The sequence below is a fragment of the Phocoena sinus genome, chromosome X, assembly GCF_008692025.1.
Source record: "Phocoena sinus isolate mPhoSin1 chromosome X, mPhoSin1.pri, whole genome shotgun sequence".
Lineage (NCBI taxonomy): Eukaryota > Metazoa > Chordata > Mammalia > Artiodactyla > Phocoenidae > Phocoena > Phocoena sinus.
The window spans coordinates 12,932,528-12,960,400 of record NC_045784.1 but is presented as its reverse complement, the minus strand read 5'-3'; the positions used below and the strand labels follow the sequence as shown (position 1 = coordinate 12,960,400).

The 27,873-nt window shown below is 37.0% G+C and overlaps 1 protein-coding gene across 2 annotated transcripts in view; it reads left to right on the top strand.

Moving 5' to 3' along the window:
- Positions 1-25,582, top strand: part of AP1S2 (adaptor related protein complex 1 subunit sigma 2) — a 29,230-nt gene extending 3,648 nt beyond the window's left edge. Inside the window, exons 3-5 of one of the 2 annotated variants that reach the window (XM_032619675.1) lie at positions 5,639-5,747; positions 6,294-6,431; positions 23,987-25,582. In XM_032619675.1, coding sequence (XP_032475566.1) covers positions 5,639-5,747; positions 6,294-6,431; positions 23,987-24,034 — 295 coding nt within the window. In that variant the 3' untranslated portion in view covers positions 24,035-25,582. Of the gene's footprint in view, positions 1-5,638; positions 5,748-6,293; positions 6,432-19,787 lie in introns of both variants that reach the window. The other variant, XM_032619676.1, reaches the window with a different exon arrangement.
- The last annotated feature ends 2,291 nt before the right edge of the window (positions 25,583-27,873 follow it).

Below are 27,873 nucleotides of genomic sequence, written 5' to 3'. Positions count from 1 at the left end.
AAAGCTTTTTGCCCCAAGGATAAAACTAAATGAAACAAGTGGAAGTGGAGGTGCTCGTGTGAAATCAGGACTGTGTCTCAACTCATTTGGCTTCCACCCTCTCTGTAGATGGTTCCTGAGTTTGAAAACCACTACTGTTGATCAAACTTCAGCTTTATAAAAAATGAGAATTTGGGAGAAGTGACTTGTCCAAGGTCAGTTGCTAGTGACTGCCATAGTGGCCAGAACTCAAATATTAAGCCTGGAGGCAAAGGTTTTAAACTGGGATGAATAGAAAATTTGCATTTCTTTAAAGATCCTGTAGTTGGACAATGGGTGCGGGGAGGGCTGAGACTGGCACCTGAGGGATCTGTTAGGAGACTGCCTCATCCAGCAGTCCTGAAGGAAGACCTCTGCTGTGGGCTCAGCAGGTGGAAGAGCTGTTCCGAGGTAAGTTTGGTAAGACTTGGTCACCGCTAGAAGCAGGGAGGGCAGTGAAAGAAGAGGAGGAGTGGTGTTATTCCACATTTCTGGTTCAGTTGATGGGGTAAATGGTGAAGTAGAAGGTTGACTTTGAGGGGCCCGTGTGACTTCCATTTGGAGATGCCTAGTTTTCTCAGGGTGGGCATAGGCATGGAAGTCTGGGGGAAAATTAGGCATAAAGCGTTAGATCACCAGCATTCAAACAGCAGGCAAAGGATAAGTATAAGGTCAGTCACATTGGGGAAGGGGAGAGAGTTTCAAAAATAAGGCCACCAGTGCCAAAGGTCGCATAAAGGTCAACTAAAGTGAAGAATATTAGATTTTCCAGTGAGCATTTCACAAAATGCCCTTCATCAGAACATTTTCAGTGGAATAGTAGACAGAACTCTCAAAGAAATGGAGCAAAGTGTGAAGAGGTGGAGACAATAAAACAGCAGGTGTAGAGTATTTGGGGGAGCTTTGCTATGAAGGACAGAAGAGGTGATAACCACCTGTAGACAGGGGTGGGGGACAGGGTTAAAAAATGGCATAAGAGACTTAAGCTTATTTCTAGATAGGGGAAGGAGTCCCCCGTGTGGAGGAGGAAAATACAAGCAAGGGAATCAGTCCCAGGAATCAAGATTCCTGTACCTGAAGGAGATGGCCTGTCAAAAGAAAAGAAGGCACTACTTGGTGCTCTGTGCACAGCATTCAGCCTATCCATGTTGGGCCACCGCTTTTTCCATTAAAGGCTGTAAAGGGTAATCTCACCTGACTCTGATATTTACATCAAGCGCCTATAAATAAAGGTGCACTAAAAAAAACCCCAGCTTTACTGACATGAAATTCACATATAAAAGTTAGAATTTATCATCAGTTTTCCTCTGCATTTCCCCATTTCATACTGAAAACTCATCTAGAGTACTTAAGGACATATTTTTTTGTAGCTATGAACAGGTGTTTTTTTTTTTAAGAAGATGTTGGGGGTAGGAGTTTATTAATTTTTACTTTATTTATTTATTTTTGCTGTGTTGGGTCCCCGTTTCTGCGCGAGGGCTTTCTCTAGTTGAGGCGAGCGGGGGCCACTCTTCATCGCAGTGCGCGGGCCTCTCACTATCGCGGCCTCTCCCGTTGCGGAGCGCAGGCTCCAGATGCGCAGGCTCAGTAGTTGTGGCCCGCAGGCCCAGCTGCTCTGTGGCATGTGGGATCCTCCCAGACCAGGGCTCGAACCCCCGTCCCCTGCATTAGCAGGCAGACTCCCAACCACTGCGCCACCAGGGAAGCCCCAGGTGATTTTTTTTTCCCTAGACCAGCTGGAAGAGGAGACCTTTTAAGCAAAGGAATTACCACTTAGCTGCTGAGAAATTCTGAACTAGCACTTTCACTGTCCATACCACCAAGTGATCTTTATGTCTGCCTTCCTCAAGTTACCTCATCCACATTCTTCATCCCTGAGCCTTTCTTTACAGTTGCCCCTCTTGGGGAGGGAGAGGTGAGAGGGGAGTAAGGTTAATATAGCTGAAAAATTAGACTGAAAGTCTGGGGACTTGAGTTCTTTTCCTTTGGCCATTAGCTAGTTTTGTGACTTTGAACAAGTCATTTTGCCTTTGTTTCCTCATCTCTAAAATAAACGCTCTTGAAGATCCCGTGAACACAGAAGACACCGTATGCGTTTTTTATTCCTATTTTGTGCAGCATGTTATGGATTAAAGTCTTAATATTAATTAAAAAATACACATCTACCAATTACGAGCTTCAGAATTTGTTGAAGAGTACTGTATTGATTTTCTTTACTAACAAAAGAATTTTTAATGACATAGCAGTAGAATATTGAGAACGGTTTGGTTACAGTCACCCACAGTCAGCTGATATTTAGCTGACTGGGGAGAAGTCATGTGTTGTGAATATAAGAATAGGCACCTTCAGATGTTCTCTGAGTGCCAGTAATTAGAGTAAGCTGTAATCTACTCTGCTAAAAATAACCAAACATACCTTTCTTCTTACTAGTCTATTATTAATTTTACTTCAGATTTAGACTTACAAATATATACTAAGAGAACAAAATGAGCTCATTATTGAATTTTTTAAAACCACTTGCTTCTGAAAATAGGGAGTATACTCAGGTTCTCCTGGTAATCTTTTACTAAATCAGGATAACAATTTTTATTTCTCTCTTCAAAGCATGTAAAATATTGCTTTGAATATGTTTTAATTTTTGCCAGTTGCAGGATTACTTTATTTAGCACAGTTCTGGGCCATAGTTTTTAATATACAACTCAGGCTCTGGAGTCAAATCACTGTTCTGGGAAGATTACTCAATTAAGTCTGAGTCTCCTGTAAATGCAAATAATAACGGTATCTCTCTGGAAGGGTTTTTTTGAGGATTAAAATGGTAAATTATGCCAAGGCCTTAGGTAACATTTAGTGCCTTACTCAGAGTGAGGACTCAGTAAATGTTACCTGTTATTATGCTTCTGTTTCTTTCTTCCTTAAGCCTTCTGGAAAGAGGTGCCTTCTTATAATCCTGATAACTGGATGCTCACCTACAGTGAAGAATTCATTTAATTTGATATTAAAGTAATATTTCCGAATGACTCGTATAATCTAGGACCTTTGACTAGTGTTTAAATGCTGTTTACTTATAATATAATGTATAATGCTGTTTACTGTGGATAAGGAGCAAGGATGGTGTAAGCATTAGATTGCTTAACAGTAGCACTGAAGAAATCTTGAAATTTAAAAAACAAATGAAATTTACCTGACGTTGCCTATTAGTAAATTCTTTCTAATGGAATTATTTAGCACTCTGTTCATAGCAGCTAGTTATGTCTGGTTTTTATCTACCATTTTTAATGTCAGCCCCTTTAATCTTTAGTTTTCTTAATTCAGAGAATCTTATGTGTCAATTGTATCAGTTTTCCCAAATTTAAGACTATTTGAGGAGCATGGGTTAGGGAGGATGGAAGGTTGGAATATCCCATTGCCTTTTAAAGCAATAAACAAAACATAGGATAGTGCTGGGAAAGATAGGAAGCGCTTTGTTAGTAAGGTTGGAGGTGGTGCCTGTTATGTCCTTCATGATAATAAATGAACGTGTGTGAATGCCTTCTCTCTAAGGCTGCAGGGGACCCTTTTTTTTTTTTTTTTTTTTTCCGGTACGCGGGCCTCTCACTGTCGTGGCCTCTCCTGTTGCGGAGCACAGGCTCCGGACGCGCAGGCTCAGCGGCCACGGCTCACGGGCGTAGCCGGTCCGCAGCGTGTGGGATCCTCCCGGACGGGGGCACGAACCCGTGTTCCCTGCATCGGCAGGCGGACTCTCAACCACTGCGCCACCAGGGAAGCCCCGAACCACCATTTAAAATAACTTAGTGAAGGACTTACCTGGTGGCGCAGTGGTTAAGAATCCGCCTGCCCAATGGAGGAGACACGGGTTCAAGCCCTGGTCCGGGAAGATCCCATATGCCACGGAGCAACTAAGCCCGTGTGCCACAACTACAGAGCCTGTGCTCTGGAGCCCGCGAGCCACAACTACTGAGCCCGCGTGCTGCAACTACTGAAGCCCGTGCGCCTACAGCCCGTGCTCCGCAACAAGAGAAACCACTGCAATGAGAAGCCCGCGCACGGCAACGAAGAGTAGCCCCCCTCCCCGCTCACCCCAACTAGAGAAAGCCCACGCACAGCAACGAAGACCCAACACAGCCAAAATAAATTAATAAAGAAATAAATTTATTTTTTAAAATAAAATAACTTAGTGAATGTAGAAATCAGGTAGAATGGACGTGGCAAAAAGTGTATGTGTATGACAAGGGAGTCAGTGTGGTAGAGTGGAAAAGGCCTGGAGTTAAGGTATGAAGATCAGATTTCTTGTCACGGTACAACCACTTGGCAGGCCCTTGTACTCTTGGGCCTCTTTTTTTTCCTTCCGTAATCAAGGATGATGCTGCTTACTGTTGGAAAAATCAAATAAGAGGAAATGTTTTTAATAATATTGAAATTAATAGTGTTATGAAACTACTCATACTGAAGTTATTCTCATACTGAAGAGCAGGAATTCCTTGAATTTCAAAACTGAGATTGTGTGTATGTGTTTGTATGTTATTTTACATTGATGCTATGAGCAGTAATTTCCCATTGTGTTTTCTAAAAATCACTTAAATGCTCCTCTGTGAAAATTACAATGGCAACTGAGACTTGTTTAGAATGTCTCAGGTTTTCATTTTGTTTCTTTTCAAAAGCCTTAAATACATTTAAACCATTTGAAAATACTCTTTTAACCCTCCTCAAAGGACTTGGTTAGGTCATCCTTCCTTATGTATGCCTCAAGGTTGTGTTAATAACTTTTGGCTTCCTTGGATCAAGTATAACCTAGTCCCATGTGCTAGAATCCTAGTTTGGAGAATATGAGTTTTCCAACCTTATTATACCTTCTTCAAGGGTAAATAACCTGAGCTTTAATTTAACAGGGTAGAACTTGGAAAATTTGAGGACATGTCTCAGTTTCCCCGTTCTCTTTATCTGACTTCTATGATTACTTGTAACTGTTGTTTTTTTCTTGAGGTTTATTCCATAATCCTATAAAACTCCTTTAAAAATAATTCTGTGCTGTTAGAAGTCAAGATAGTAGTTACCTTTGGGGGTGGGAGGCTGTGACCAGGAGAGATTAGGAGAGGGGCTTCAGGGGTTCAGTAATAATTCTGTTTCTTGGTGCAGGTGCTGGTACACAAGTATGTTCACTTCGAAACTCATCAGGCTGTACATTTATGACTTGTGTTCTGCTCTGTGTGTATATTACACTTCAGTAAAATGTTCCAGAACGTTGACTTAACGTTGACGGCATCTTCAATAAGTCCTTCAGTTGGAGAGTTTATTTTCTTCCCTGTTTACTTGTGGTTTGAAATAGTCACACAGTGCACTTTGTTTTAAGTAAACTTGAGAACAACCTGGGTCAGTTGTGTTTTAGAATATTCTAGGAAGAAGAGCAAAATAAGTAACTTTCTTTTTTTTTTTTGCTTGCCTGTACTTTTCAAAATTTCTTTTTTGTACATTTATTACTTTTATAGTCTAGGAGAAAAATAATCTGTTGTAAAGAGGAAATAAACTGTATAAGCATGACATATTTCACAATAGGATATGAAAATGTATTTTAGAAAACATGATTATAGGGTAAATTTTTTTCTACATCTGTTTTTTGTTACAGATATGCCAGCCTATATTTTTGCTGCGCTATTGAGGATCAGGACAATGAACTAATTACCCTGGAAATAATTCATCGTTATGTGGAATTACTTGACAAGTATTTTGGCAGTGTGAGTAGTATTTTGTTTTAGGAAATTGAATGCCATAGTGCTTTTTTTTTTACCTTTTCTGTAACAAGTTTATTATTTGATTATCTTGGGGATTCTGACTATTTGACAGTAACTGTGGGAGAGGGAAGGAATGACTATTTCTTGTCAGTGTGCCTAGTGAGTTAACTGCCAGAATTGCTTGACCCCACAGACCTACTCATTTAATTATGCTGGTGAGAACAAGGTTTAAAATAGTGAAATAGAAAGGGGTCCAACTGCAAAGATTAATATACTGGAAGTGCTTAGTATAGAATTTAGATTTGGTTAGCAGTTACAATCATATTACCCAGAAATATGTATTTCAAAAGATCAGTCTTTATGAGTAGAAAATTATTAAGTTGCCCATGTTAGGAGCTTGCAGAGTCTGGTCTTCCTTAGCTTGTAGGCATTAAGATTGATTCCCTCTGGTCAGATTTTACTGACTACCTGATAGTAGGTAAGTAGGTAAGTATCTTTTACTTTATTCGGTTTTATTTATTTATTTATTTATTTATTTTTGCTTTTCAGGTGTGTGAACTTGATATCATCTTTAATTTTGAGAAGGCTTATTTTATTTTGGATGAATTTCTTTTGGGAGGAGAAGTTCAGGAAACATCCAAGAAAAATGTCCTTAAAGCAATTGAGCAGGCTGATCTACTACAGGAGGTAAGCTACTCAGAGTTCTCTTGACTGGACACTAGCATGTTTTGCTCTTGCTAGGGAAGTCTCAGTCATCTTCCCTCATTCTTACAGTTTCAGAAATTACTCTGAAGCATGCTTGGCATATAGTGTCCATGTGCAGTTTATTGATTGGAATATGTGTCAGCCACATCGACTCAGTTATCTGTGGATGGATTGTTTACTTTGGAGATGATCTGGAGATGGCCCATTTTGGGACCCCAAAACACCAGAGTCCAAACATTTAGAGGATGGACTACGTTAATATGGGAAAAGTAACAGTAATTTGAGAACTCTCTGTCCATTGTTCTGAATTACTTAAGATAACCCCTTTGCTCACTAGTGTGTACAGTGAGGAGTTGACTGTGAGATTATGGCATTTTCATTCCAAGTTGGTTCATATTTTCACCTCATGTCCATTAAGTGCAAATGTAGCCAAGCAAATGATAGTGTTATAATTATACTTTTTGTAGAATCCTCTAGTTTTGTGTTAGCAAAACTAACTAAAAAGTATTTCTACTTCTCTATGCTTTTCTTAAATAACCATGTTCTGTTAAACAGCTACATTCTTGTCTTGCCTTGATATCACAAGAACCATTGATAAAACCCCTTTCCCTTTCTAACTTCCACAGTTGTCTTGGGTTAATTGTATATTTGATACTTCTGTACCTTCAATTTCTGAAGTTAAAAATTTCGTAGATAAGGCTACCTTTTCCTAAAAACTTAATGATACATTAATTCAGGTACCTAGTTGAATTATGCTTTAGTCATAATTGTGGTTTTATTCAAATAGAAAGTTTATAGCATGAGGAGAAGGAGCTAGTCAATATAAAAAAATTAATTTTTTCATTATGGTAATTGTCTTTTTTATTATTAAAGGAGGCTTTAAATCAGAGTAAATCTTTTTCTTCATTATAACTTTTTTTTTTTTTTTTTTGCGGTACACGGGCCTCTCACTGTTGTGGCCTCACCCGTTGCGGAGCACAGGCTCCGGACGCGCAGGCTCAGCGGCCATGGCTCACAGGCCCAGCCGCTCCGCGGCATGTGGGATCTTCCCGGACCGGGGCACGAACCCGTGTCCCCTGCGTTGGCAGGTGGACTCTCAACCACTGCGCCACCAGGGAAGCCCCCATTATAACTTCTTAACTGTTGGCCTCAGTCAGGAGAGTGGGGAGCTCTCGGTAAACCCTCTGCATCAGTCACTGACTATGTCAGTTGTGGGAATTGTTTGAAGTTGGGATGACATCATCTGGAACATTCATAAGTTAAATATGAGACAATGCTTTGTACACTTAATTATCTTGAGTTACCAAAACAGGGGTTAAGGTGCCTACACAAGTGAAGTATTTTGTTGACAGCCCTAATGGCATCTGCTGTTCAGTAGTGAAATGAGCACAGCCCTTTTTCCATGTGTGTATGGTTTGCCACAGTTGTTTATTAATTGATTGTATACATGTCATTCGAAGATTTTCTTTTTAAATGTCAGATGTGCCAACTACAAGTTCATATTCTACTGTTGTAAAATTGCTTTAAAGTTAGCACCTCCTTATTTTGCTGTTCACTAACCAGACTTTTCTAAAAATTAGGTCAAGACCAGGTTCAGAAACTGGGAATTTTTCTTTTTTTTTTTTTTTTTGGCCGTGCCGTGCAGCATGTGGGATCTTAGTTCCCTGACCAGGGATCAAACCCATGTCCCCTGCATTGAAAGCGCAGAGTCTTAACCCCTGGATTGCCAGTGCAGTCTGGGAGTTTTTCATATTTGTTCCTTCCCTTGATCACTTTTATATTTCATTATTATGGAACTATATTCGGTTCTATCAGATCCTGGTCCAAGTACTTTGTCATTTCCTGATTAATTACGTATGCCTTGAAACATTTCTAAAGTTGTTGAAGTTCAGCTTTTAATTTTAATATTTTTTTCTGGAGAGTAATGTTTAGGGCATTGACGTCTCTTGTGTCTGGATTGTTTTTTAAACCCTATTGGGAAATCGCTATACACTTTACAATATGACAAATATGCTAAGTTTACTTTATAGCATGTATTGAGTAATATACTAGAGGATCCAGAAGTTATTACAGGTACATGTTTGTTTGTAAATGTGTACATGTGTGTGTATCTCCCCTATAAAAGTATTTTAATAAGAAGTAATGTCTCTTTTTTTGAAGTAGTATTTTTATATCTCTAATTGGGAAAAGTAGGAATGGAGAAGCATAGGATGTCCTTAGTTCCATGTAAAATTCTCCTTACTCCATCTCACTCTAGTTTAAAAAAAAAAAAACCTGACTACTGTTAATTACAGTTCCTTGTCTTTAGAAGAGAGCTTTGGCCCTATTTCTCATCTGTGACTACATTGTTTTGTACATAAACCAAATTGATACTATATTAAGACATTTTCTATTCAATGGTCCAGGTGAACCATCTTTCTTAATTTAGCCATTCAGGTCTTGAGGAGGCAGAACGTGGCTGGTCCATTCTGAATTTAGAGTGAGGTTAAGGCCTTTATGAAACCAAGCTAAAGTCTGTATGGGGCAGTTAAGCTTCATTCAGGTTATTCTGTTCAGGTTAACTTGTTTATTCAGGTTATTCACCAACGTACTGTCATAAGAAATCCAGGATGATAAGATGTTTGTTTCCTACAATAGAGTCATTTATATGTTGATACATGATACAAGTTTACATCTCTGGGAGAGTATTTGAATATTATGTTCATAAAATAGGTGATAGAATAAGATGAGAAAAAGCATTCTACAAACTGCTGAAAAAGATTTGTCTGGGCACCATGATAGCAAAAAAGAACTATGATGATAGCTAATGCTTATTGAGCAGTTAGATGTGAGGCATCCTATGCTAATCATCAGGATTTCCTGAGAAGGTCACAAAAGCCTTTTTTTTTTTTTTTTTTGTGGTACGCGGGCCTCTCACTGTTGTGGCCTCTCCCGTTGCGGAGCACAGGCTCCAGACACGCAGGCTCAGCGGCCATGGTTCACGGGCCCAGCCGCTCCGCGGCCTGTGGGACTGGAACACGAACCCGTGTCCCCTGCATCGGCAGGCAGACTCTCAACCACTGCGCCACCAGGGAAGCCCCCACGAGAGCCTTTTTAACCAAAGAAGAAACAGAGGCTCTAGAGGCTCGGTGAAGTTCCAATGACTGGTCCTAGGTAGCAGTTGGCAAAACCAGGATTGTAAACCCAGATCTGCTAGACTCCAGAGCTGTATGAAATCTTAACCACTGTGCTCTGTCCGCCCCAACCCCCATTTGTGTATTTTCTTGGTATGTTTTAAACATTCTGTTTTAGACACCAACTTCTGTATGTCTCAGTAATATAGTAAAGAAATTCATAATTCTCCTAGAGGTTTCTCTATGTTGAACAAAGTAGGTTTCCTAAGACTGATGCTATCCTTTACTTTTTAGACTGGAAATTTTCATTGTCCCAAGTTATCAATAGTTGGAATTTATTAATTGGATATATAGATATAAATAGTATTTTCAAATCATTTCTTGTTGGATTTATCAAAATCCCTAGATCTGTAGTAGCTTTTTTGGTCTTATAATTAGGGTATAATATTCACTTAGTCTATGTCATGAAATGATTTTGCTTCCAAAATTGTAAATATAGCTGTAAAGACACTTATCTAAATGCAGTCTTAAATTTGTAGAAGTCCTAATTAATTGATTTTAATCTAGTTTTTCATATATTGTGATTTTTTTTTTCTTTTTCTATTTAGTGTCAGGTCTTTTACTTGAATTGATTTTTTCTAAACACCAAAGATGACTTTGAATTTATATTGAAAATATCTGTTGGCTTAAAGATATATGCAAAGCACAAAATAATTTTGGTTTTAATCCTTTTTTAATCTGTGAAATACACATTTCTATCCTTAAGAATGTTTATTTTCTTTAGAAAAATTTCTTTAAAATGTCCTTTTTACTCAATTTGTGTAAATGTCATATAGTTTGCTTAGGTAGTCCTTCATTTTATAGGCAAACAGGGTTAGAAAGTCAGTGCATAAAGTAGATTTTCAATTAGCATTTTATAGTCAGTAATGAGAACATAACATAAATGTGTATCTGAATAATAATTACTAAAATATCAGATATTATGATTAAATAATAAAGATGTCTTATTTTACTTAATTACTTGGTAAGGAAGGGTTACAATTTTGATATTTCTAGACCAAACTCTGTTAATTCCTTTTGGTATTCTGTTGTATGAATACATAATTAGATTTGGGGGTAAAGCCCAGAATAATTGGTCTGTTACCCAATTTTTAACGTTTGACCGTTGGAATTTAAAACATATTTTCTTAACATGCCACTCGTACTTAACTTGATTCTTAAATTATTAAAGTGCAACATGCTGAGATTACTAAATTGACATTTTTTATTTGCAATACTTGGAACATTTTCCCCAGCACCAATTAAATACCTATTTTAAGCTAGATTTTTTTGGAGGGAGGACATGGGGTAGCAGTACAGTTGGATTTATTTTATAAACATTACATATAATGACAAAGGAAATATAGAGTGCATTTTCTTTGTGAAGTCAGGCACTTACCAGTTTTTCTCTGCTCCTTAATTTTATAGAGCCAGAATGAAGAATGGGGAGGTTTGTCTGAGGATATCTTATGATAAAGAGCAGTCTAAGGCTTTAGTCCCTTTGACCCCCACCTTATTTATTGGTAACTACTAAATTTACCATTTTCGTGGCATGGATAAAATGGGGTGTTATGCCAAAACTGTTGCACGTGAGATGATTTCAAGTCCTTGCTTGATCTGTGAAGATCAAATAGTTAAATACTGGGTGTTGGGCTTTAACCCTCAGCGGTAGATGCATGATGGTGTTGATCAGCGCTTTGAGATGTGTCAACCTTTTTTTTTATACTAACAGCATCATTTTCAAATTCGTGGGGGTTTTCCTTTTGAGCTTTGTTTGCTGTTGGTATTGTTTCTCACTAAAGTAATCTGAGAAATGAAAAATAAGTGAGGTACCAAAAGCAAGCATCACACATGAATTTGCTTCTACTTCAAGGTGGTCCACTTTATGAATAGATTTATTGGATTTACAGTTGTTAATTTGCCTCATCTAGAAAGTGGTGCTCTATGGAGAATTAGTGCTGCTAAAATTGATTTGTTTTAGTGCTGGGCCTGCATGATACATCTTAGTACTATACAACATCTTTGTGGAAGTAGTAATTAATAAATCTCTTGGACTGCATAAAAATGGAAAGGTAAGAATCTTAAGAGAAAAAGTGATTTCTTTAAAAATGAATCTTTTGTAACTTAAAAGTATTTTAAGTAAGTAAGTACTTATTGAAGTATTTAATAACATGCCTTTTAATAAGTTTGCGTTTTTTTTTAATTAAAATCTTGCTAATTAAGAATATTTGGGCTTTGGGCAAGGTAGTCAAACTCAAGAATAAAGATTATCTTACATTGTTTTAAAACAGATGCTTTAAAATATATACAGTAATATAACAGCAAAAAGCATTTTGATAAAAATCCTCTTAGGATTGGCTTTAATAAGACAAGCTCCTGTAATTCCTTTGTAATTACCACTGTTTGTATTAAAACCTTTAAGCCTAAACCTTCTTCTTTTCAATTGGGTAAAAGTTAACAAAGCTATATAATCTTTTACGCCAGCATATTTTAACTTTTTTTTTTTGCGGTACGCGGGCCTCTCACTGCTGTGGCCTCTCCCGTTGCGGAGCACAGGCTCCGGACTCGCAGGCTCAGCGGCCATGGCTCACGGGCCCAGCCGCTCCGCGGCATGTGGGATCTTCCCGGACCGGGGCACGAGCCCGTGTCCCCTGCATCAGCAGGCGGACTCTCAACCACTGCGCCACCAGGGAAGCCCTATTTTATCTTTTTATGAGTAAACTTGATTGGGGTCTGCTAGAACAAATTCTGGATAAGTGAGGTTTAGTTACATTAATGCTTGAAATAGAAAATACAGAAGGGTAGATACAGAGAAAACAGAAGGCGGAACAAATCTTGCCTTTCACTTTGCATTTAATAAGAAACAATTTGGCCAATGCCCTTGGTCACTGGTTTTTAGGTTGTAATCATTTTGCTGTATGTTTGTTTTTTGAGCTCTTTTTCTTTGTTTGCTTTTCAGAATTTTGAGGATTTCCCCCTTGCTGTTTCATTTTAATTCATTTTGAGTCCACTGTTGCTACTCTGGTCTGTTTGTAATAATGAAAAGTTGGAATAACTTAAAATATTCAGTAACTGTAAATGTGATTTTCAAAAGTATTTGACAAGAAGCCACAGTAATAAATGCAATTTTATATCACAATAGTTACATAAACCAAAAAAATTTTCGGTTAAATAATATATACTTACTTATATTTCTTATTTTATAGTCTCATGTTTTCTATTCTATTCTTTTTTCAATGCTGGTCCTGATCCACTAAGTTGATTGCATGAGCCCTAGGATTGGGACCTGCACAGGGACCTGCAAAGAGCATATTCCTAGCTGGTGGTGGTGGTTTTATGTGTTTGTTTATTTATTTATTTATTTATTGAAGTAAGTTGACGTGATTTTTTTCTTTAAAAAGTACTTTCTGAAAAATTGCAGGGTTTGAGTTCTTTTTTCCCCTATTGAGACATTCTTTTTTCTTTTATTGTTTCCTCTGCTGTCTTTTTTTAATAAAAATTCCCATTATAGGAAAATTAACAAATACAGGCAAGCACACGAGAACATAATTTTACCCACCAGCCAGAGACAATTTATTCTGGTTCTCAACTAGGGTTGGGGGTGGGGAAGTTGTGCCTCCTCAGGGGACATTGGGCAATGTCTGAACACATTTTTGATTGTCACTGCTAGCCGTGAGGTGCTACTGGCATCTAGTAGGTAAAGATCAAGGACGCACTGTTAAAGAACCAGCAGTGCCCATAACGGCCCTCTCAGAATAAGAAATTATCCGGCCTCAAGTGTCAACAGTGCCAAGGTCCAGAAACCCTGGTTTAATTTAACATCATGTAATATATAAAAATTTCATTTATAGATTCCATTTACATTTATGGACTGCTACATCTTTTCAGTATAATGTATAGTCCAGATTATAAATGACTGGCTGAAAATGAATCAAAAGTAGAAGGGGAAAAAAAAACCCTAAAAATTGTGAAAGAAGGAGAAATGTGCTCAAGTAAATGGCTATAAAAATCACCTCTGTGATCCACCAAAATTACTTTTACTTGATAACCAGAGATAGCCCGTAGCAAAACTTATGGGATGTCACTATATAATTTAATTTCCTCAACAACAACCAAATCTGTTAACATCTATTAAGGTAATTGAGTTTTTGCCAGAAAACAGAATTGAGCATACCCTGCAGGCAGTTAGAACACTTGAATTTTCTGCTGATTTCCCTATCCACCTTAGGGATTTGATAATTCCTTAAGAGAGGAATAGTTTAAATGACCAGAATTTACATATATAGACTTATGTTGTACCTGTAGACATTTTTGTTGTTTTTCTTTTATACCCTATTAGCGTTAAAGAATTTACTTAGTAAAGATATTTAGAGTTTGAATATTTGAAATTCAGTGATTCCAAGAAATCTTTTCTATTTTGAAAATCCTGATTAAGTTTAGGGCATTTCAAGTTATGATCCTAATGGAAGAACAGGGCAAATACAATACAACTACCCTAAAATGTGCTTAAAACTATTTCTTTATAGTTTAAAGTTATATTAGCTAGGTTAATTATTCTGCTTCTTTATTAAAAAAGTACAATTAACTGCCAGAGAAAGTAATTTCTCTTTACTATTTTATCACTAACGGGTTTTAGAGCAGGGTTTTAGGAAATGTAGTTAAGTTTTCCTCATTATTAAGACAAATGTAATAGAAGTAGACCAACAGCACAACAGAATAAGACAGCAGGAGATATGAATAAGTAATCCACAGATGAAAGAAAAAACACATGGTCCTTTGACTAAGGGAATGTAAATTAAAATATCCGTTAGCTTTTTTTTTTTTGGTTTCTTGGATTGGCAAAGAATAATTGTTTGCTTCTTATGAACACATACATTTGTATTCCATTTTGAAGGATTAGTTTAGTGATATCTATTAACAGTTAAATGTGTACACCTTTGCCCCATTAGTTACACTGGAAGGAATTTTATCCAACAGAAATATACAAATGCAGCAAGACACATGCTCAGTATAATATTGAGCCATTGGAACCTAACCAAATGTCCATCAATGGGAAATAGGTTAAGAAAATTACAGTACAACCATACATGAAACTGTTAACCTGGCTTTGAAAGAAATGAGATCAATTTCTATGTAATGATATGGAAAGATACGCATCAAGTAAGAAAAGATCTAGGAGCAGGACATTAACAGTATTACCTCTGAAGATATTTGAGGTCCCTCCCTCCTGTTTTCTAGAAGTGTAAAACATGTATTTTAAGTATAATTTTTTTTAATTTATAAATTTTTAAAAAAGACAAATTGCTGCTCTGTGAATGGAAGACTACATTGTGTTGTTCCTTTAGTTGAAACTAGAGTAGAATTTGCTAAAAAGGAAGTTTCAGCAGGTAAGGTGAAGCACTTATGTTCTTTTGGCCATTTTAACACTAACCATCTGGAGCAACCATATTGCTCTTGCCACATTGCTAACTTAATGTAAAAAAAATCGCTGGATTTTCCTAGTGCCTCACAAGTGCTTTTGTAATAAGACACCGTGAGCCCTTTCATCTAAAAGGTACCTTATAAAGTGCTCTCATTTCTTCTCTTTTTATTCATTGCTAAAAAGAGATCTTAGTGCATTTGGATACTCTGCAGCCCTTTGGTCTTTAGCTCAAGGATTAGAGTTCCAGAGTTGAGAATAAGGACTTTGCCACAGTATTCAGTGAGGGGCAATAAAAAGGACCATTGTATTCTAGAACATGAAGGACAAAGGATACAGTTCAAGGAATAAGTAAAGCCCCTTCAAGAAAAACTGAAGTAGAGCAGTAACTTCAAATTACACTTTCTTATATATATTTTTAATTAAATGTACATTATTTCTCTTTGACTACATAGTGTACCAGAAAGAAAAATCAGGACACTAGGTTTTCAGTTTTGGATCCAATACCACTAGTTTATTTAAGCACTTCTCATTTCAACAAGACTTAAGCCTTCAGATAATTACTTGCTTACCAGTTTTCATTATAGTTTATCAGATCATTTTACTTTTGAGTCATTGGCCTAGTATAGTGAATATCTGGGAATTTTTAAGGTAATGAGGTTTCTTAGGAACGTAGGTGGTTTTGAGAACAGGTGTAACTTAATTCCTTTCTGCTGTGTTTGTTGTCCTACACTTCCCACTACATCTGGTCCTTTTTGTAGGGGATTAAGAAAAAGATTATTCTTAGTATGGAGGAAAGTTGAACATGCATGTATACTGAGAAGAGGAGCTAATGGAGAGAGCGATGAAAAACAGGAATGGAATAATGGGAAAAGTATATGCGGAGGGTGAATAGGAATGGAATCAAAAGCATTGGTCTTGAGTAAGGTGAGTCTTCTCCCTCCTCTGTTTGGAGGAGATGAACGGGTTAAAGCTGTAAATTTTTTTCCTCATGAGTTGGATGAGTTGAGAAACTACATCTAGAGGAGAGCTGCAGGGACTGAGGAGAAAGAAGAGGTAGATAACTTGAGGAAAATGTTGAGGGTTTGGAATAGATTTGCCCAGGCTTAAAGGCCCATTTCAGACTGAAAATAGTAAATATCTAATCTTTATTTAAAAAAATAGGTCTCCAAAGAATCTGTACTAAGGGCAACTTGTGGTTTATGTTTGTGTAATACAACTTGGTTAAATTTTTTTCCTCACTATTTTCATCCTGGTCTTTATTCCCACACAGTCTAAATCACTGACATTTCAGTGTATTAAACTCAGTTTGCTAGGTAGTAGAAGGCAGTAGGTCTAATTCTGCACAGGACTATAAGGTCTGTGTATTGTAACAGACTTCATTCTCACCCTCCCCAATTCTTAATTAATATAATTATTACATGACTCATAAAATGTACTGGTGGTAAGAAGGCCCAGAATACTGGAGTTATATTTAATCCACTATAATGTTTTCCTCGTATATAAGAGAAAAAATAACTTGGTTAATTATGGGCATATCTGTCATTTAGCTAAAAATCAGCCTTAAATGCTAAATGGTCATTAAGGCATTTATTTATAGCACAACTTTCTCAGCCCCTAGCAGTTTAAACTGGGCAAGTACTTAAAACGTGTTATAGCAACTTAAAAGTGGTTAAAAGAATACATTTTTTTTTAATTTAAAAAAAATTTTTTTATTTTTTATTTTTGGCTGTGTTGGGTCTTTGCTGAGCGCGGGCTTTCTCTAGATGCGACGAGTGGAGGCTCTCTTTGTTGCGGTGCGCGGGCTTCTCATTACAGTGGCTTCTCTCGTTGCGGAGCACGGGCTCTAGGTGCGTGGGCTTCAGTAGTTGTGGCTCGCGGGCTCAGTAGTTGTGGCTCACGGGCTCTAGAGCTCAGGCTCAGTAGTTGTGGCGCACGGGCTTAGTTGCTCTGTAGCATGTGGGATCTTCCCGGACCAGGGCTTGAACCTGTGTCCCCTGCATTGGCAGGCGGATTCTTAACCACTACGCTACCAGGGAAGCCCAATACACTTATTTTTGTGGGTTTTAGAGTTTGTTTTCTCCTTGAAGAATGTTTTTCCGGGGAGGAGGTTTTTGCCCTTTGAAGAGTATTCTTCTCAATTGACTGGATGATAATTTCTTAAGTACAGTAATATGGATCACTGTTATAAAGAATAGTTTGGCTTTATCAGCTCTTTTCTTTCCTAAAGGGTAGTAAAGGTCTGTCAGAAATGCCTGGGGGGCTTCCCTGGTGGCGCAGTGGTTGAGAGTTCGCTTGATGAAGCAGGGGACACCGGTTCGTGCCCCGGTCCGGGAAGATCCCACATGCTGCGGAGCGGCTGGGCCCGTGAGCCATGGCCGCTGAGCCTGCACCTTTGGAGCCTGTGCTCCGCGATGGGAGAGGCCACAACAGTGAGAGGCCCGCATACGGGGCGGGGGGGAGAAATTCCTGGGGCAGTCAGGGTTGAGAATTGCTTCTATAGAATTGTCCTCTTTCATAGTTAAGTCTCCTCTGGGGAGGAACCGCTGTGTACTCAGCCCTATTTGAGAAAGTACCTTTTTCTTTTCTTTTAATTGTTGGTTTTTACATGGTGTGATATAAAATTAAGAGAGAGGGCTTCCCTGGTGGCGCAGTGGTTGAGAGTCTGCCTGCCGGCGCAGTGGTTGAGAGTCTGCCTGCCGATGCAGGGGACACAGGTTCGTGTCCCAGTCCCACATGCCGCGGAGCGGCTGGGCCCGTGAGCCATGGCCGCTGAGCCTGCGCGTCCGGAGCCTGTGCTCCGCAACGGGAGAGGCCACAGCAGTGAGAGGCCCGCGTACCGCAAAAAAATAAATAAATAAAATTAAGAGAGAAAACAAAAAGATGAAAAGCTATAATATAAAGGCTCAAAGTACTGGTATTATTTAGGTGAAAGGTTATTTGATAGACAAATTTTTCTTGTTCTCTGTCCAGAAAACGGAACATGTATCACAGCAAGAGTTTCATTGGGTGTAAGAAAGCATAGTAGAATATGTGCTGGAGTACTTACATGTATCAAAATGTAGTAGGATATATAAATTCCGTTTGTAATTATAATTTTGTGAAGTTCGTTGTTTATAGTTTAGCATTACCTGAAAAGTTTAATTACATTAAAACCCAAGGGATAGTCCCAATTATTTCATTTAACTGATATTTTCATAGGGAATTTTGCTCTGATAATGATCTATCATTGGGGCTTATAATTTATATTTTTTACACAGAGAATATTGAAATAGGTTCAGAGTTCATTGACCAAAATACTATAATTAATACCATTGATACCGAAATCGAATTCCCTCATGAAAATGAAGCCTTTAGCGGTTCAATTTATTATTAATATTATTTTCGCTTGCTCCTTCATTCCACAATATTCTGAGTGGGAGAAAAAAAGCAATTATAGGGCTTCCCTGGTGGCGCAGTGGTTGAGAGTCCGCCTGCCGATGCAGGGGACGCGGGTTCGTGCCCCGGTCTGGGAAGATCCCACGTGCCGCGGAGCGGCTGGGCCCGTGAGCCATGGCCGCTGGGCCTGCGCGTCCGGAGCCTGTCCTCCGCAGCGGGAGAGGCCACAACAGTGAGAGGCCCGCGTAACGCATAAAAAAAAAAAAAAAAAAAAAAAAAAAAAAAAAAAGCAATTATATCTTTAAACTGTTTAGGAATTATCTGAGGATTAAAATTTAACTGGCTTTTTTCCTCAAACACTTTTGTATTTAATGGTTATTATTTAAGTATAAGGTATCTGTTACATATTTTACTGAAACAGTTTACATCAGTTTGTAGCCTAATATTTCAAAGTGCCAAGTTGAATAAATATTAAATTGAGGATATCTTAAAAGCACTCAAATAAGCAGTTTTAAACTTTTTTGAGTCACAAGCCTTTTGGAGGGGTATAATCGCTTTGAGAGTCTGATGGGCCATGGGCCCTCTTCTCAGGAAAATCTGTACCTAATTTTGTCTCTAGTTTCAGGGAGGTTTTGGAGTCCCTAGACATTCATCTCTTCTGTGCACTCTAGGGTCAGTTTAAAACCTCACCTCAGGTTACCTTGTTGATGTGGGAAACATCCTTTTAGGTACATTTATAGAGAGAAGGCATAGACATTTAACACGTCTATTTGGAGAGTCCTTTAAAATCTTTCTCGAGGATTATTTTAAAAGTAATATCCTTAGTCGCAAGGGTATAGTCTTTGGAATTTTTTTTTTAAGCTAAGCAAACCATTGAAAACCTCTACTGCTACCAAATGGGTGACTACTTTTTTCTTGGGAAAGATTTTCCTTTAGGATCTGTAAAAGTTCATGGTCATTCTAGGATGTAATGATTTTCCATTAAGGGATTAAATTCCTTTGCTTCGTGTGGTAAAATCCTGATGAACTTGAACACTGGTGGGAGGGAGTATTCTAACTGGATTTTGAGTTAACTCAGTATTTACCAGATGACTTATACTGAAACATCTTTTCAGAGTATTTTAGTAAATACAGTGCTTTCGGATTTTGTAGGACATATAGGTCATCATATAGATTATCATTATATACAGTAAAATTATAAAAGATGAATCTGAACTCCTGGGCTTTGTTTAGAAGTTAAATATTCAGCCATGAACCAAAATTCTAAAAACAAACAAATTCTAAGTTTCAATTAAAATTTCTTTACTGTGCACTAAACAGTCTAGAAATCTGATTGTGTCTATGTCAGTTTGTATACTGTGTGTAAGAATATATGCATTTCTTTTGTAGCCACGTCATGAATATTTTAATGTCCCTGTGTACTAAATGACTACTCATCATCGTGTATGCAGAATTTCACAGAGGAAATAGAGAGCTGATATGCTCATGAAAGAAAATACCCTCAGCTTGGTGACTGATTATCTTGTATAATAATAATAGAACATTTCAGAACCATTACCTTTATAATTGTAATAATTTTCCTGTTTTCATCCTCTTTTCTGTTTTATTTTCATTCGATATGTGATCTTGATATAGCTTTTCCTGCTTGCAGCTGGTTTAATTTCTTCTTGAAAAAATATGACCTATGACCATTTTGAGTAATGCTTCATCTTAAACACATACGTGTCATCATTTATGAACCATCTGTGATTAATCGTGTAAGAGGAATACCTAGCAATTGTTAAAATGTTTACCAAAGAAAATATAGCTGAAATGCTAGGGCAGAATAAGCAATGCCATAATATAGTGTGGTTTCATCTTCAAATGTTGGCGGGGGGCTGGGGGAGCTATATTTAGGGTGATTATATTATAGTCTATATGAGCAAACGTTTTCTAATGTATCACATAAAAGTGTATTTGGAAATAATACAAGAAAGTAAAATCTACTATTATATAATATTTAAGGTAAAACATTCAGTTTCTAAGAAATTTATAATGCCACATTTATTGAATCAAATTTGTGCTATACAATATCAAACAGTCCCTTTAAGAACTATTAGAAAGCTATGTCAGAAAAGTCTCTTCTGCAATATCTGTTGTTCAATAGTAAGTAATCCTTTCAAAGTATTGATACCTGCTTTATTTTATATAGTTAAGATTCTAATATTGCTTAAATACTAATATTTTACTAGTTATGGTTTTATAATTGTCTGCATTTACTTAATGATTTGTTAAATATGGTTTTATATTTCTGAATATGAAAACCTTTAATACTGATAATTTTTGTGTATACTTCTAATAAAACATGCAACATATATTATTATAAAGGGGAAATTACCAAATAATTCATTGTTTATGCCTAGAGAGTTTAAAGCCCGAGTTAAGTAACCTATCATTAAACAATACATTCAAAAGATGCTCAAACTGATTTACCATTGAAAGAAGACCTGTGAAAATGTGTATAAGGCAGGTATGCAGATCAGTTGTTTCCATTCTTACCATTCTCACTGTACCACATGACATTTGAAGCACCTGGGTAGGCGGTCAAATGAGAAATTTAGCATTATATACATTGATAGCATTGGGAAACATTGGTCTTTCGTTTCCATTTTTTTCCTCTATCCCTCCCCCAGCCCTGCAACATGTCATTCATGTGGTTTTAATGCTGCATAAATATGCGTTGTCTCATGCCTGTTTGCTTTGGATGCTGTGTGCCCAGCTGTAACAAGATGTTGCTTCTTTTGTTATTTGTATACAGCTGCTTGCTTTAAACTAGTAGATTCTGAAATACCTTTCCTTGCATGTCTAAAATAAAAGTATTGCATGTACTTTGTCTCATGTGAATGACTTTTTTCTTCTCCATCCTTTTGATAAATAATATATTTCATATTTTAATTTTTCCAGGTAATTTTTTTAAATTGTCTTTTAAAAATAACAAAATTTACTAGTTTAACCATTTTTAAGTGTACAGTTCAGTAGTGTTCAGTATGTTCACATTGTTGTGCAACAGATCTCCAGAAGTCTTTTATCTTGCAAAACTGAAACTCTGTACCCATTATACACAACTATTCCCCACTTCCCCTCCCCTCAGCCCTTGGTAACCAACCACCTTTCTACTTTCTGTTTCTATGGATATTACTAATTCAGATAATAGTTTTTCTAGGTAATTTTGAGCTACAATTTCAGTGTGAACATGTGAAAATTAATTTTATATTATAAATACAACTGATTAAAAAACTCTAACGTACTCTTTGTGTAAGTCTCAAAGGAAGAAAATGTGTAAATGATTCTTTGAAGTTAGGCCTTTCAGAAAGGACAGATACTTTAAATAATGCATATTTGAGAAGTAACGTGGTTCTCTTCAAGAAATGCTATATAAGATTACAAGCAGTGAACACATAGGGGAAGTCTGACCAGTTCCAGGGAATAGGATAGGGGGACATTTTTACATGGTAAGCTAAGAATGTTAACTATAGAATTCAATGTAGGCACCCTTTAATAAATACATTAAAGGTTATATGATGTTTTAAAAATTATTTAACATTAAATGGAAATGATTCTTTTTAAATTGTCCCCTTTATTTAATACGTATGTGATTCAGATGTCAGTCTTGCAGTGTATTTAATGTTTAAGGCTAAACATTATTATAAATGAAAGAGATTGGCTTACATCATTCTTGGGAGTGTTGCATCACTTCCATTAAACTTTCTTTTAAAGCTATATCATGAAAACTCTGAGACATACAAATAGAATAGTATAAGGAACTGTCATGTACGCATCACTCAGCTCCAACAACCATCAACTCAATGCTAGTTTCATAAATCACCACCCCACCCTGCCTTTTTTTTTTCCACCCCACCTTTTTTGCCTATTTTACAGCAAGCCCTAGACATCCTACCATTTCATCTTTACTACTTAAGTATGTATCCCTAAGAGATGAGTACCACACCCCCCAAAATTAATAGTAATTCCTAATGTCTTATTCCTGGTTGGGTTTTTTTTCCTAATTGTCTGAAAAATGCATTTTTATAATCGGTTTGTAAGCGCCAGATTCCAAACAAGGCTCACATTTTATCTGGTCTCTTTAAGTCTCTCTTAATCTTTAACAACTCCTCTGCTTTTACCCTCCTTTGCCTATTTTTGTTAAACTGAGTCCCCTATGCTGTAGAATTTCCTCCATTCTGTATCTGGCAGATTATAATGGTGATGTTTAACTTGTTTTCTTATCCTCCATGTATATTTAGGTCTGTAGCCTGGTTAGGTTGAGGTTCAATTTGGAGGCGGGGATGGGGGCAAGAATACTTCATAAAAAATAGCCTTTTTTCACCAAAGCTGACTTTTACCCATTTTTCATTAATACACAAACATACTAGAAGGTCATCATATGAACTTTATATAGAGAGCTGGTTTATAGTAAGGCTAAATACCTTCATTTAGATTTCAGTTGAGTAATGTATCAGCTAACATTTTTTGAGCACTTCCTGTGAATCAGGCACTAAGCCTTATTTCCCTTAATCTCTACATATGAAGGTAAGTACTATGATCCTTGTTTTCATAGTATAAGGAATAAGGAAACAGACCAAAGAGTTTAAATAATTAACTTAAGATTATTTCATGTAGTGCTTTACATACAATTAAATCTAATGTATGGATTTATGGTTTAATTAATTTTTCTTTTCCTTGTTTTGTGCTGTACCACAATTAGGATGCAAAAGTAAGTTATTTGGGTACAAAAATTGTTTTCCTCTGTTAAAATCTAGTATGCCTTTTAATTACAAACTTGTTGTTAGTAATATCTGAAATTTGACCTACTTGATCCTTTTTTATTTTGTGCCGTGCAAAATTAGACACTTGGGAAAAACGTTTAATTTTTTACTAGTATGCCTACTTTGTTTAGTCTTCTTTTGACATTTAAAAATGAGTATTGGTTGTTCCATAGAACAAAAGGCACTTTTGTCCCAGATCCCAGAGCATTCTTTCTGTATGTTGCTTCCACTGAAACCATTGGTTGCTCTGGGGAGGTCTGGGAAGGTGAGTTTCTGCAGCCTTGCTGCTGGGGACATTTAAGTCCAAAACTGAGTAAAAACTCAGAGAAGAATAAATACATATGACTTGAAAAAAGAGCAGGGAAAACAAAATATGTGAAGAATGGGGAGAACCCGGGGGGGGGGGTTCCCTGGTCTTTATTTAGGGGAGGTTTTGAATTTGAACACTAAGGTAACTTACCTTTCCTGTAGAAATGTCGGGTAGCTGTGGGTTTGCACTGCGTTTGCAGTGGGCTTGACTGCTTTTTGTGTTACAGCAATGGAGCCCAGCACAATTGGTAGGTAGTCAGTAGGTATTTAATGCATGCTGAAAATATCCTCCTGTGGTCTCTGATGTTTGGGGCAAAAGTCGCTAAATAAGCACTGGCTCTCCACAGAAGTGCCCATACTGCTGAACTGCTTGCGTTCAGCGTTCTCTGAAACTTGCACGCCTTTCCGTGTCAATTTCACATTCTCAAGCCTCCCCGGATCTGCTTACCAGAGTCTCACATTTTCCCTCCACAGGAAGCTGAAACCCCACGTAGCGTTCTTGAAGAAATTGGACTGACATAACTCTCCTCCCCTGTTGATGACTTCTTGTGGCATTTCACACACTGTAGATGGTCACTGCCTTCATGTCCGTGTTAGCTAATGGTGTAAGATGACGTCTTGTCAGTATTACTGTTCTGCTAAGCTGCTTCATTCAGGCCTACACAATCTTTTTTTAAAGGGAACTTTGGTTAATCAAGTGATAACAAGGGACTTAAATATGAATTAGAATGAATGCAGGAAAAGAAAGGTACTTTTTCTGGCTATTTTAAAGTTTATAGGTCTGTTTCTCTTGAATAGATGATTATCATTACCTTGATTATGTGTATCTATGAATATGACACAGTCAGGCAATATACATTTATTAATTACTGTCTTTGGCAAAAAAGTTAAATTATGTGAAACCTGGTTTTATGAAACCAAAGACTAGTTCATTTTAGTATATATGCGAATAAAGGGAATTGACATGTCACATATCAAATGAATAAAAATTTCACTCTATGTTGAAACTTTAGGAAAAAAACAAATGTATACCAAAGACCCTTATTAGAAACTAAACACCTTAAAACAAAGGGAATACACAAAAGGCTAATGGAATGATGCTGTTTTACACTAAAAATTATTTCTTAGGCATTCCAGACCTGGGAGGAGGAACAGAGATCAGCTGTTTCATAATAGTAAGCACGTTATTTTTAAGGCCAAGGAACATTGGACTCCTGAGATAAGTTTCTTGTTGTCATAATCATTTAGTCACTTAGTTGTATTCTTTTTGATGCCCCCAAAATAAAATGGAAATGTTGACTTACCAGGGATTCTTAATAACAGTATGTTACGGAAAATGTTTTACTCCCTTCACAAAGTGTTGCATAAGTCATTGTTTAAAGCAGGAATATTCCTTCCAGGGTGCTTGTTACAGCCAAATTTATTTTACTCCCCTATTGCTTCCCTCCACTTAGAAGTGCAGCAAACTTTAGGGCAGCTTCCTTCCCTTCTATGGCACTGCCTAGTTATTGGAAGTCATAAATATAAAAACAGATACCACCTCTCATATGAAAGTGTGAGTTGAATGAGGTAAAATGGCACTAGTGGGCTCTATATTTTTTAAGGATATACAGTTGTTTCAATGTCACTTTTATACATACTTCTATGTATGTAAACATGTCTTCACAGTTTACACTTTCATTTGTATCTGCTGGGCTGGATTAAGCTTTGTTGTGATTGTGACCAGTATTCAGGCCACGTGAGCACGTCTTATCACATCGCCAATTAGTTGTAATAAATGTTCAATGTACACCACTGTCGTGTGTTTTTATCTGTCTCTTTCCAAAAGTTTGTCAAATTATGAAGAGCTGCTGAAGGAAGAATTTAAAGAAAAAATTTTTTGAGTAAAATGTTGAAAATTCACCCACATTTGAATGTGGTGGTGGTTGAAAGCACACACAAGATAAATGGCGGAAGACTTACGGAGTCTTCATGTACTTCAAGCTCATTAAAAAATAATGTGGAGTCCATGCTACTGAGAGCTTATCTACACATTTATTTTCAATCAATAAATACTGCTTTTAAAACCTTGATGCAGTTGACTTTCTCTTTCTGAATGAGCAACTCAGATCACTCCAGGTAATCAGAGGTATTCCAGATCAACTGGAGTCCCCCCACACACACACACTAACTGGAGGTGCTAGCACACTTGCTGAAATGGACGGGTATGTGCCAAGTACTGCCTAGTATGAGTAGCAAATCAACATTTTGGTTATGATAGTTAAGGGACTGCCTATTAACTACAGATAGGAAATGTTACATACAAAATTGTGGATTTTTTTTTAAGTATACTCGTTGACTTTTAGAAAAAATAGGAAAACAATGAAATGAGGATATTTAAGATCAAGGAAACAACTACCATCAAACGAATTTGCTAGTCTGCTAAAAATAGATATGTGTGCAATTAAAAGAAAAGGATACGTGTAGATTTAAAGAGCCTCCAACATGCAGCTATCTCTTCACTGAAAACAGGCATATGGCCTTCTGCTGGCAATGTAGAGTTGGAATTTTTGAATCATAAATAGTAATCAAATTGTAGGTTTAAAAAAGGCATTAATAAGTCTAAGTTCAAGATGGACATTTATCAGGATAATGACCCAGTCAGTGGTTTAAAAACTACTTCCTTCCATCCCTCTCATACTACCCATTAACACTTGAGGGAAAAGTCACCAACATCTCTACCTTGAGGACAAGCTGGTGTTCATCTCGTTTTTTCTCCATGAGCTATTGAGTATTCAGCTTTGAATGCCCACATTTAATTGTGTATGTCTTGGCTGTATTTAGAAAAAGACTGAAAATTTTTGAATTTAGTGAGAATTATTCAGCATTTGTAAATCCATTAGATACTTACAGAAAATTTTCAATCATTTTTAGGGTAGAGGCATTTAAATTCTGGAACAAATCTAATTTTTTCTTTTTTTTGGCCGCACCACATGGCCTGTGGGATCTTAATTCCCCGACCAGGGATTGAACCCTGGCCCACGGCAGTGAAAGCACTGAGTCCTAACCACTGGACCACCAGAGAATTCCCACATATCAATTTATTTTTTCCACATATCAATTTTTAAAGTAAAATGTATTCTGCACCACATAATTCCTTTCCTGTAGACTACAGATTAAAGAACTTTCATTTTCCACAGATACCACTCAGAAATCCCAATCTTGAAGAAATTTCTTTTCCTATTTCTGTTAAACTCAGTATTTTGTGCATCCTTAAGTCCTTATTTCCAAATCTCAAGTTGCCAAATGCCACATACTCGGAAACTCGAGATCTCCAATACGTCAATGGAGAGGAGGTTACCAAGAAAATAAAAAACTTATAAGGAAGTATGAGAGCATCTTTTCTTTTTTATGATCTGAAACCTAAGAATGATATTTTGTCTTAAGCTTTTTATTTATTTTTTTGGCCATGCAGGGTATCTTAGTTCTCCAACCAGGGATCGAACCTAGGCCCCTGGCAGTGAGAGCGTGGAGTCCTAAGCACTGGACCACCAAGGAAGTCCCTAATTTTTTTTTCAAGCAAGTTTCTCTGACCACTCTTTTTTACCAGAATTGCTTTAACACGAGGCATATTCAGTAGCAACGAACTCTGTAACACTGTAAAAAAGATGAACATCCTAATGGAAAACTATGCGGTAGGAGGGAGGGGAAAAAATTGACTCCACACTTTAGTACTTTAAGAAAGTGAATTTTAAAGTAAAAAAGCTATTCGGCTATTAACATGTAAAAAATCTAACAATTATTAATAATTTGGGGCAAACAACCAAACTTAATACCCATTAAATACGGGAAAATGTGTTTGGCTTAGCCAATAAGTGCAGAGATGAATAAACACATAAAATTTACCAAACCGGCAAAGGTTACAGTAATTTGGTGCAGGAACAGCAAAATTTACTGTTGACGGTAAAGTGTTTTGTAGTCTTTATGGAGGGCAATCTGGAAAGACTTCTGTATTCATATTTCTTGATGTAATTTATCCTAGGGAAATGACCAGTAATGTATGAAAGTATTTAAGGAAATCCACCACAGGATTGTTTATAGCACAGGATTCTTTAATAGTTCAAAACTTAAAATAACTTAAAAATCCAACAATAGGGATACTGTTAAATTGTTAGATCCAAACTATGCAGTGAGTGAAAATAACAGTAACACTAGGGCTTGATGAAATAGGACAATGTTTGGTGTGAAAAAAAGCATATTCAACTCCAGACATATATGTTATCTTTGTGTAAAAAAAATGTGTACACACCCATACACCCATAAGAGAAAAAAAAGACTTAAAGCAATGCTCCAGTGTTAATTGGTTTTATGTTTTGTTTTGT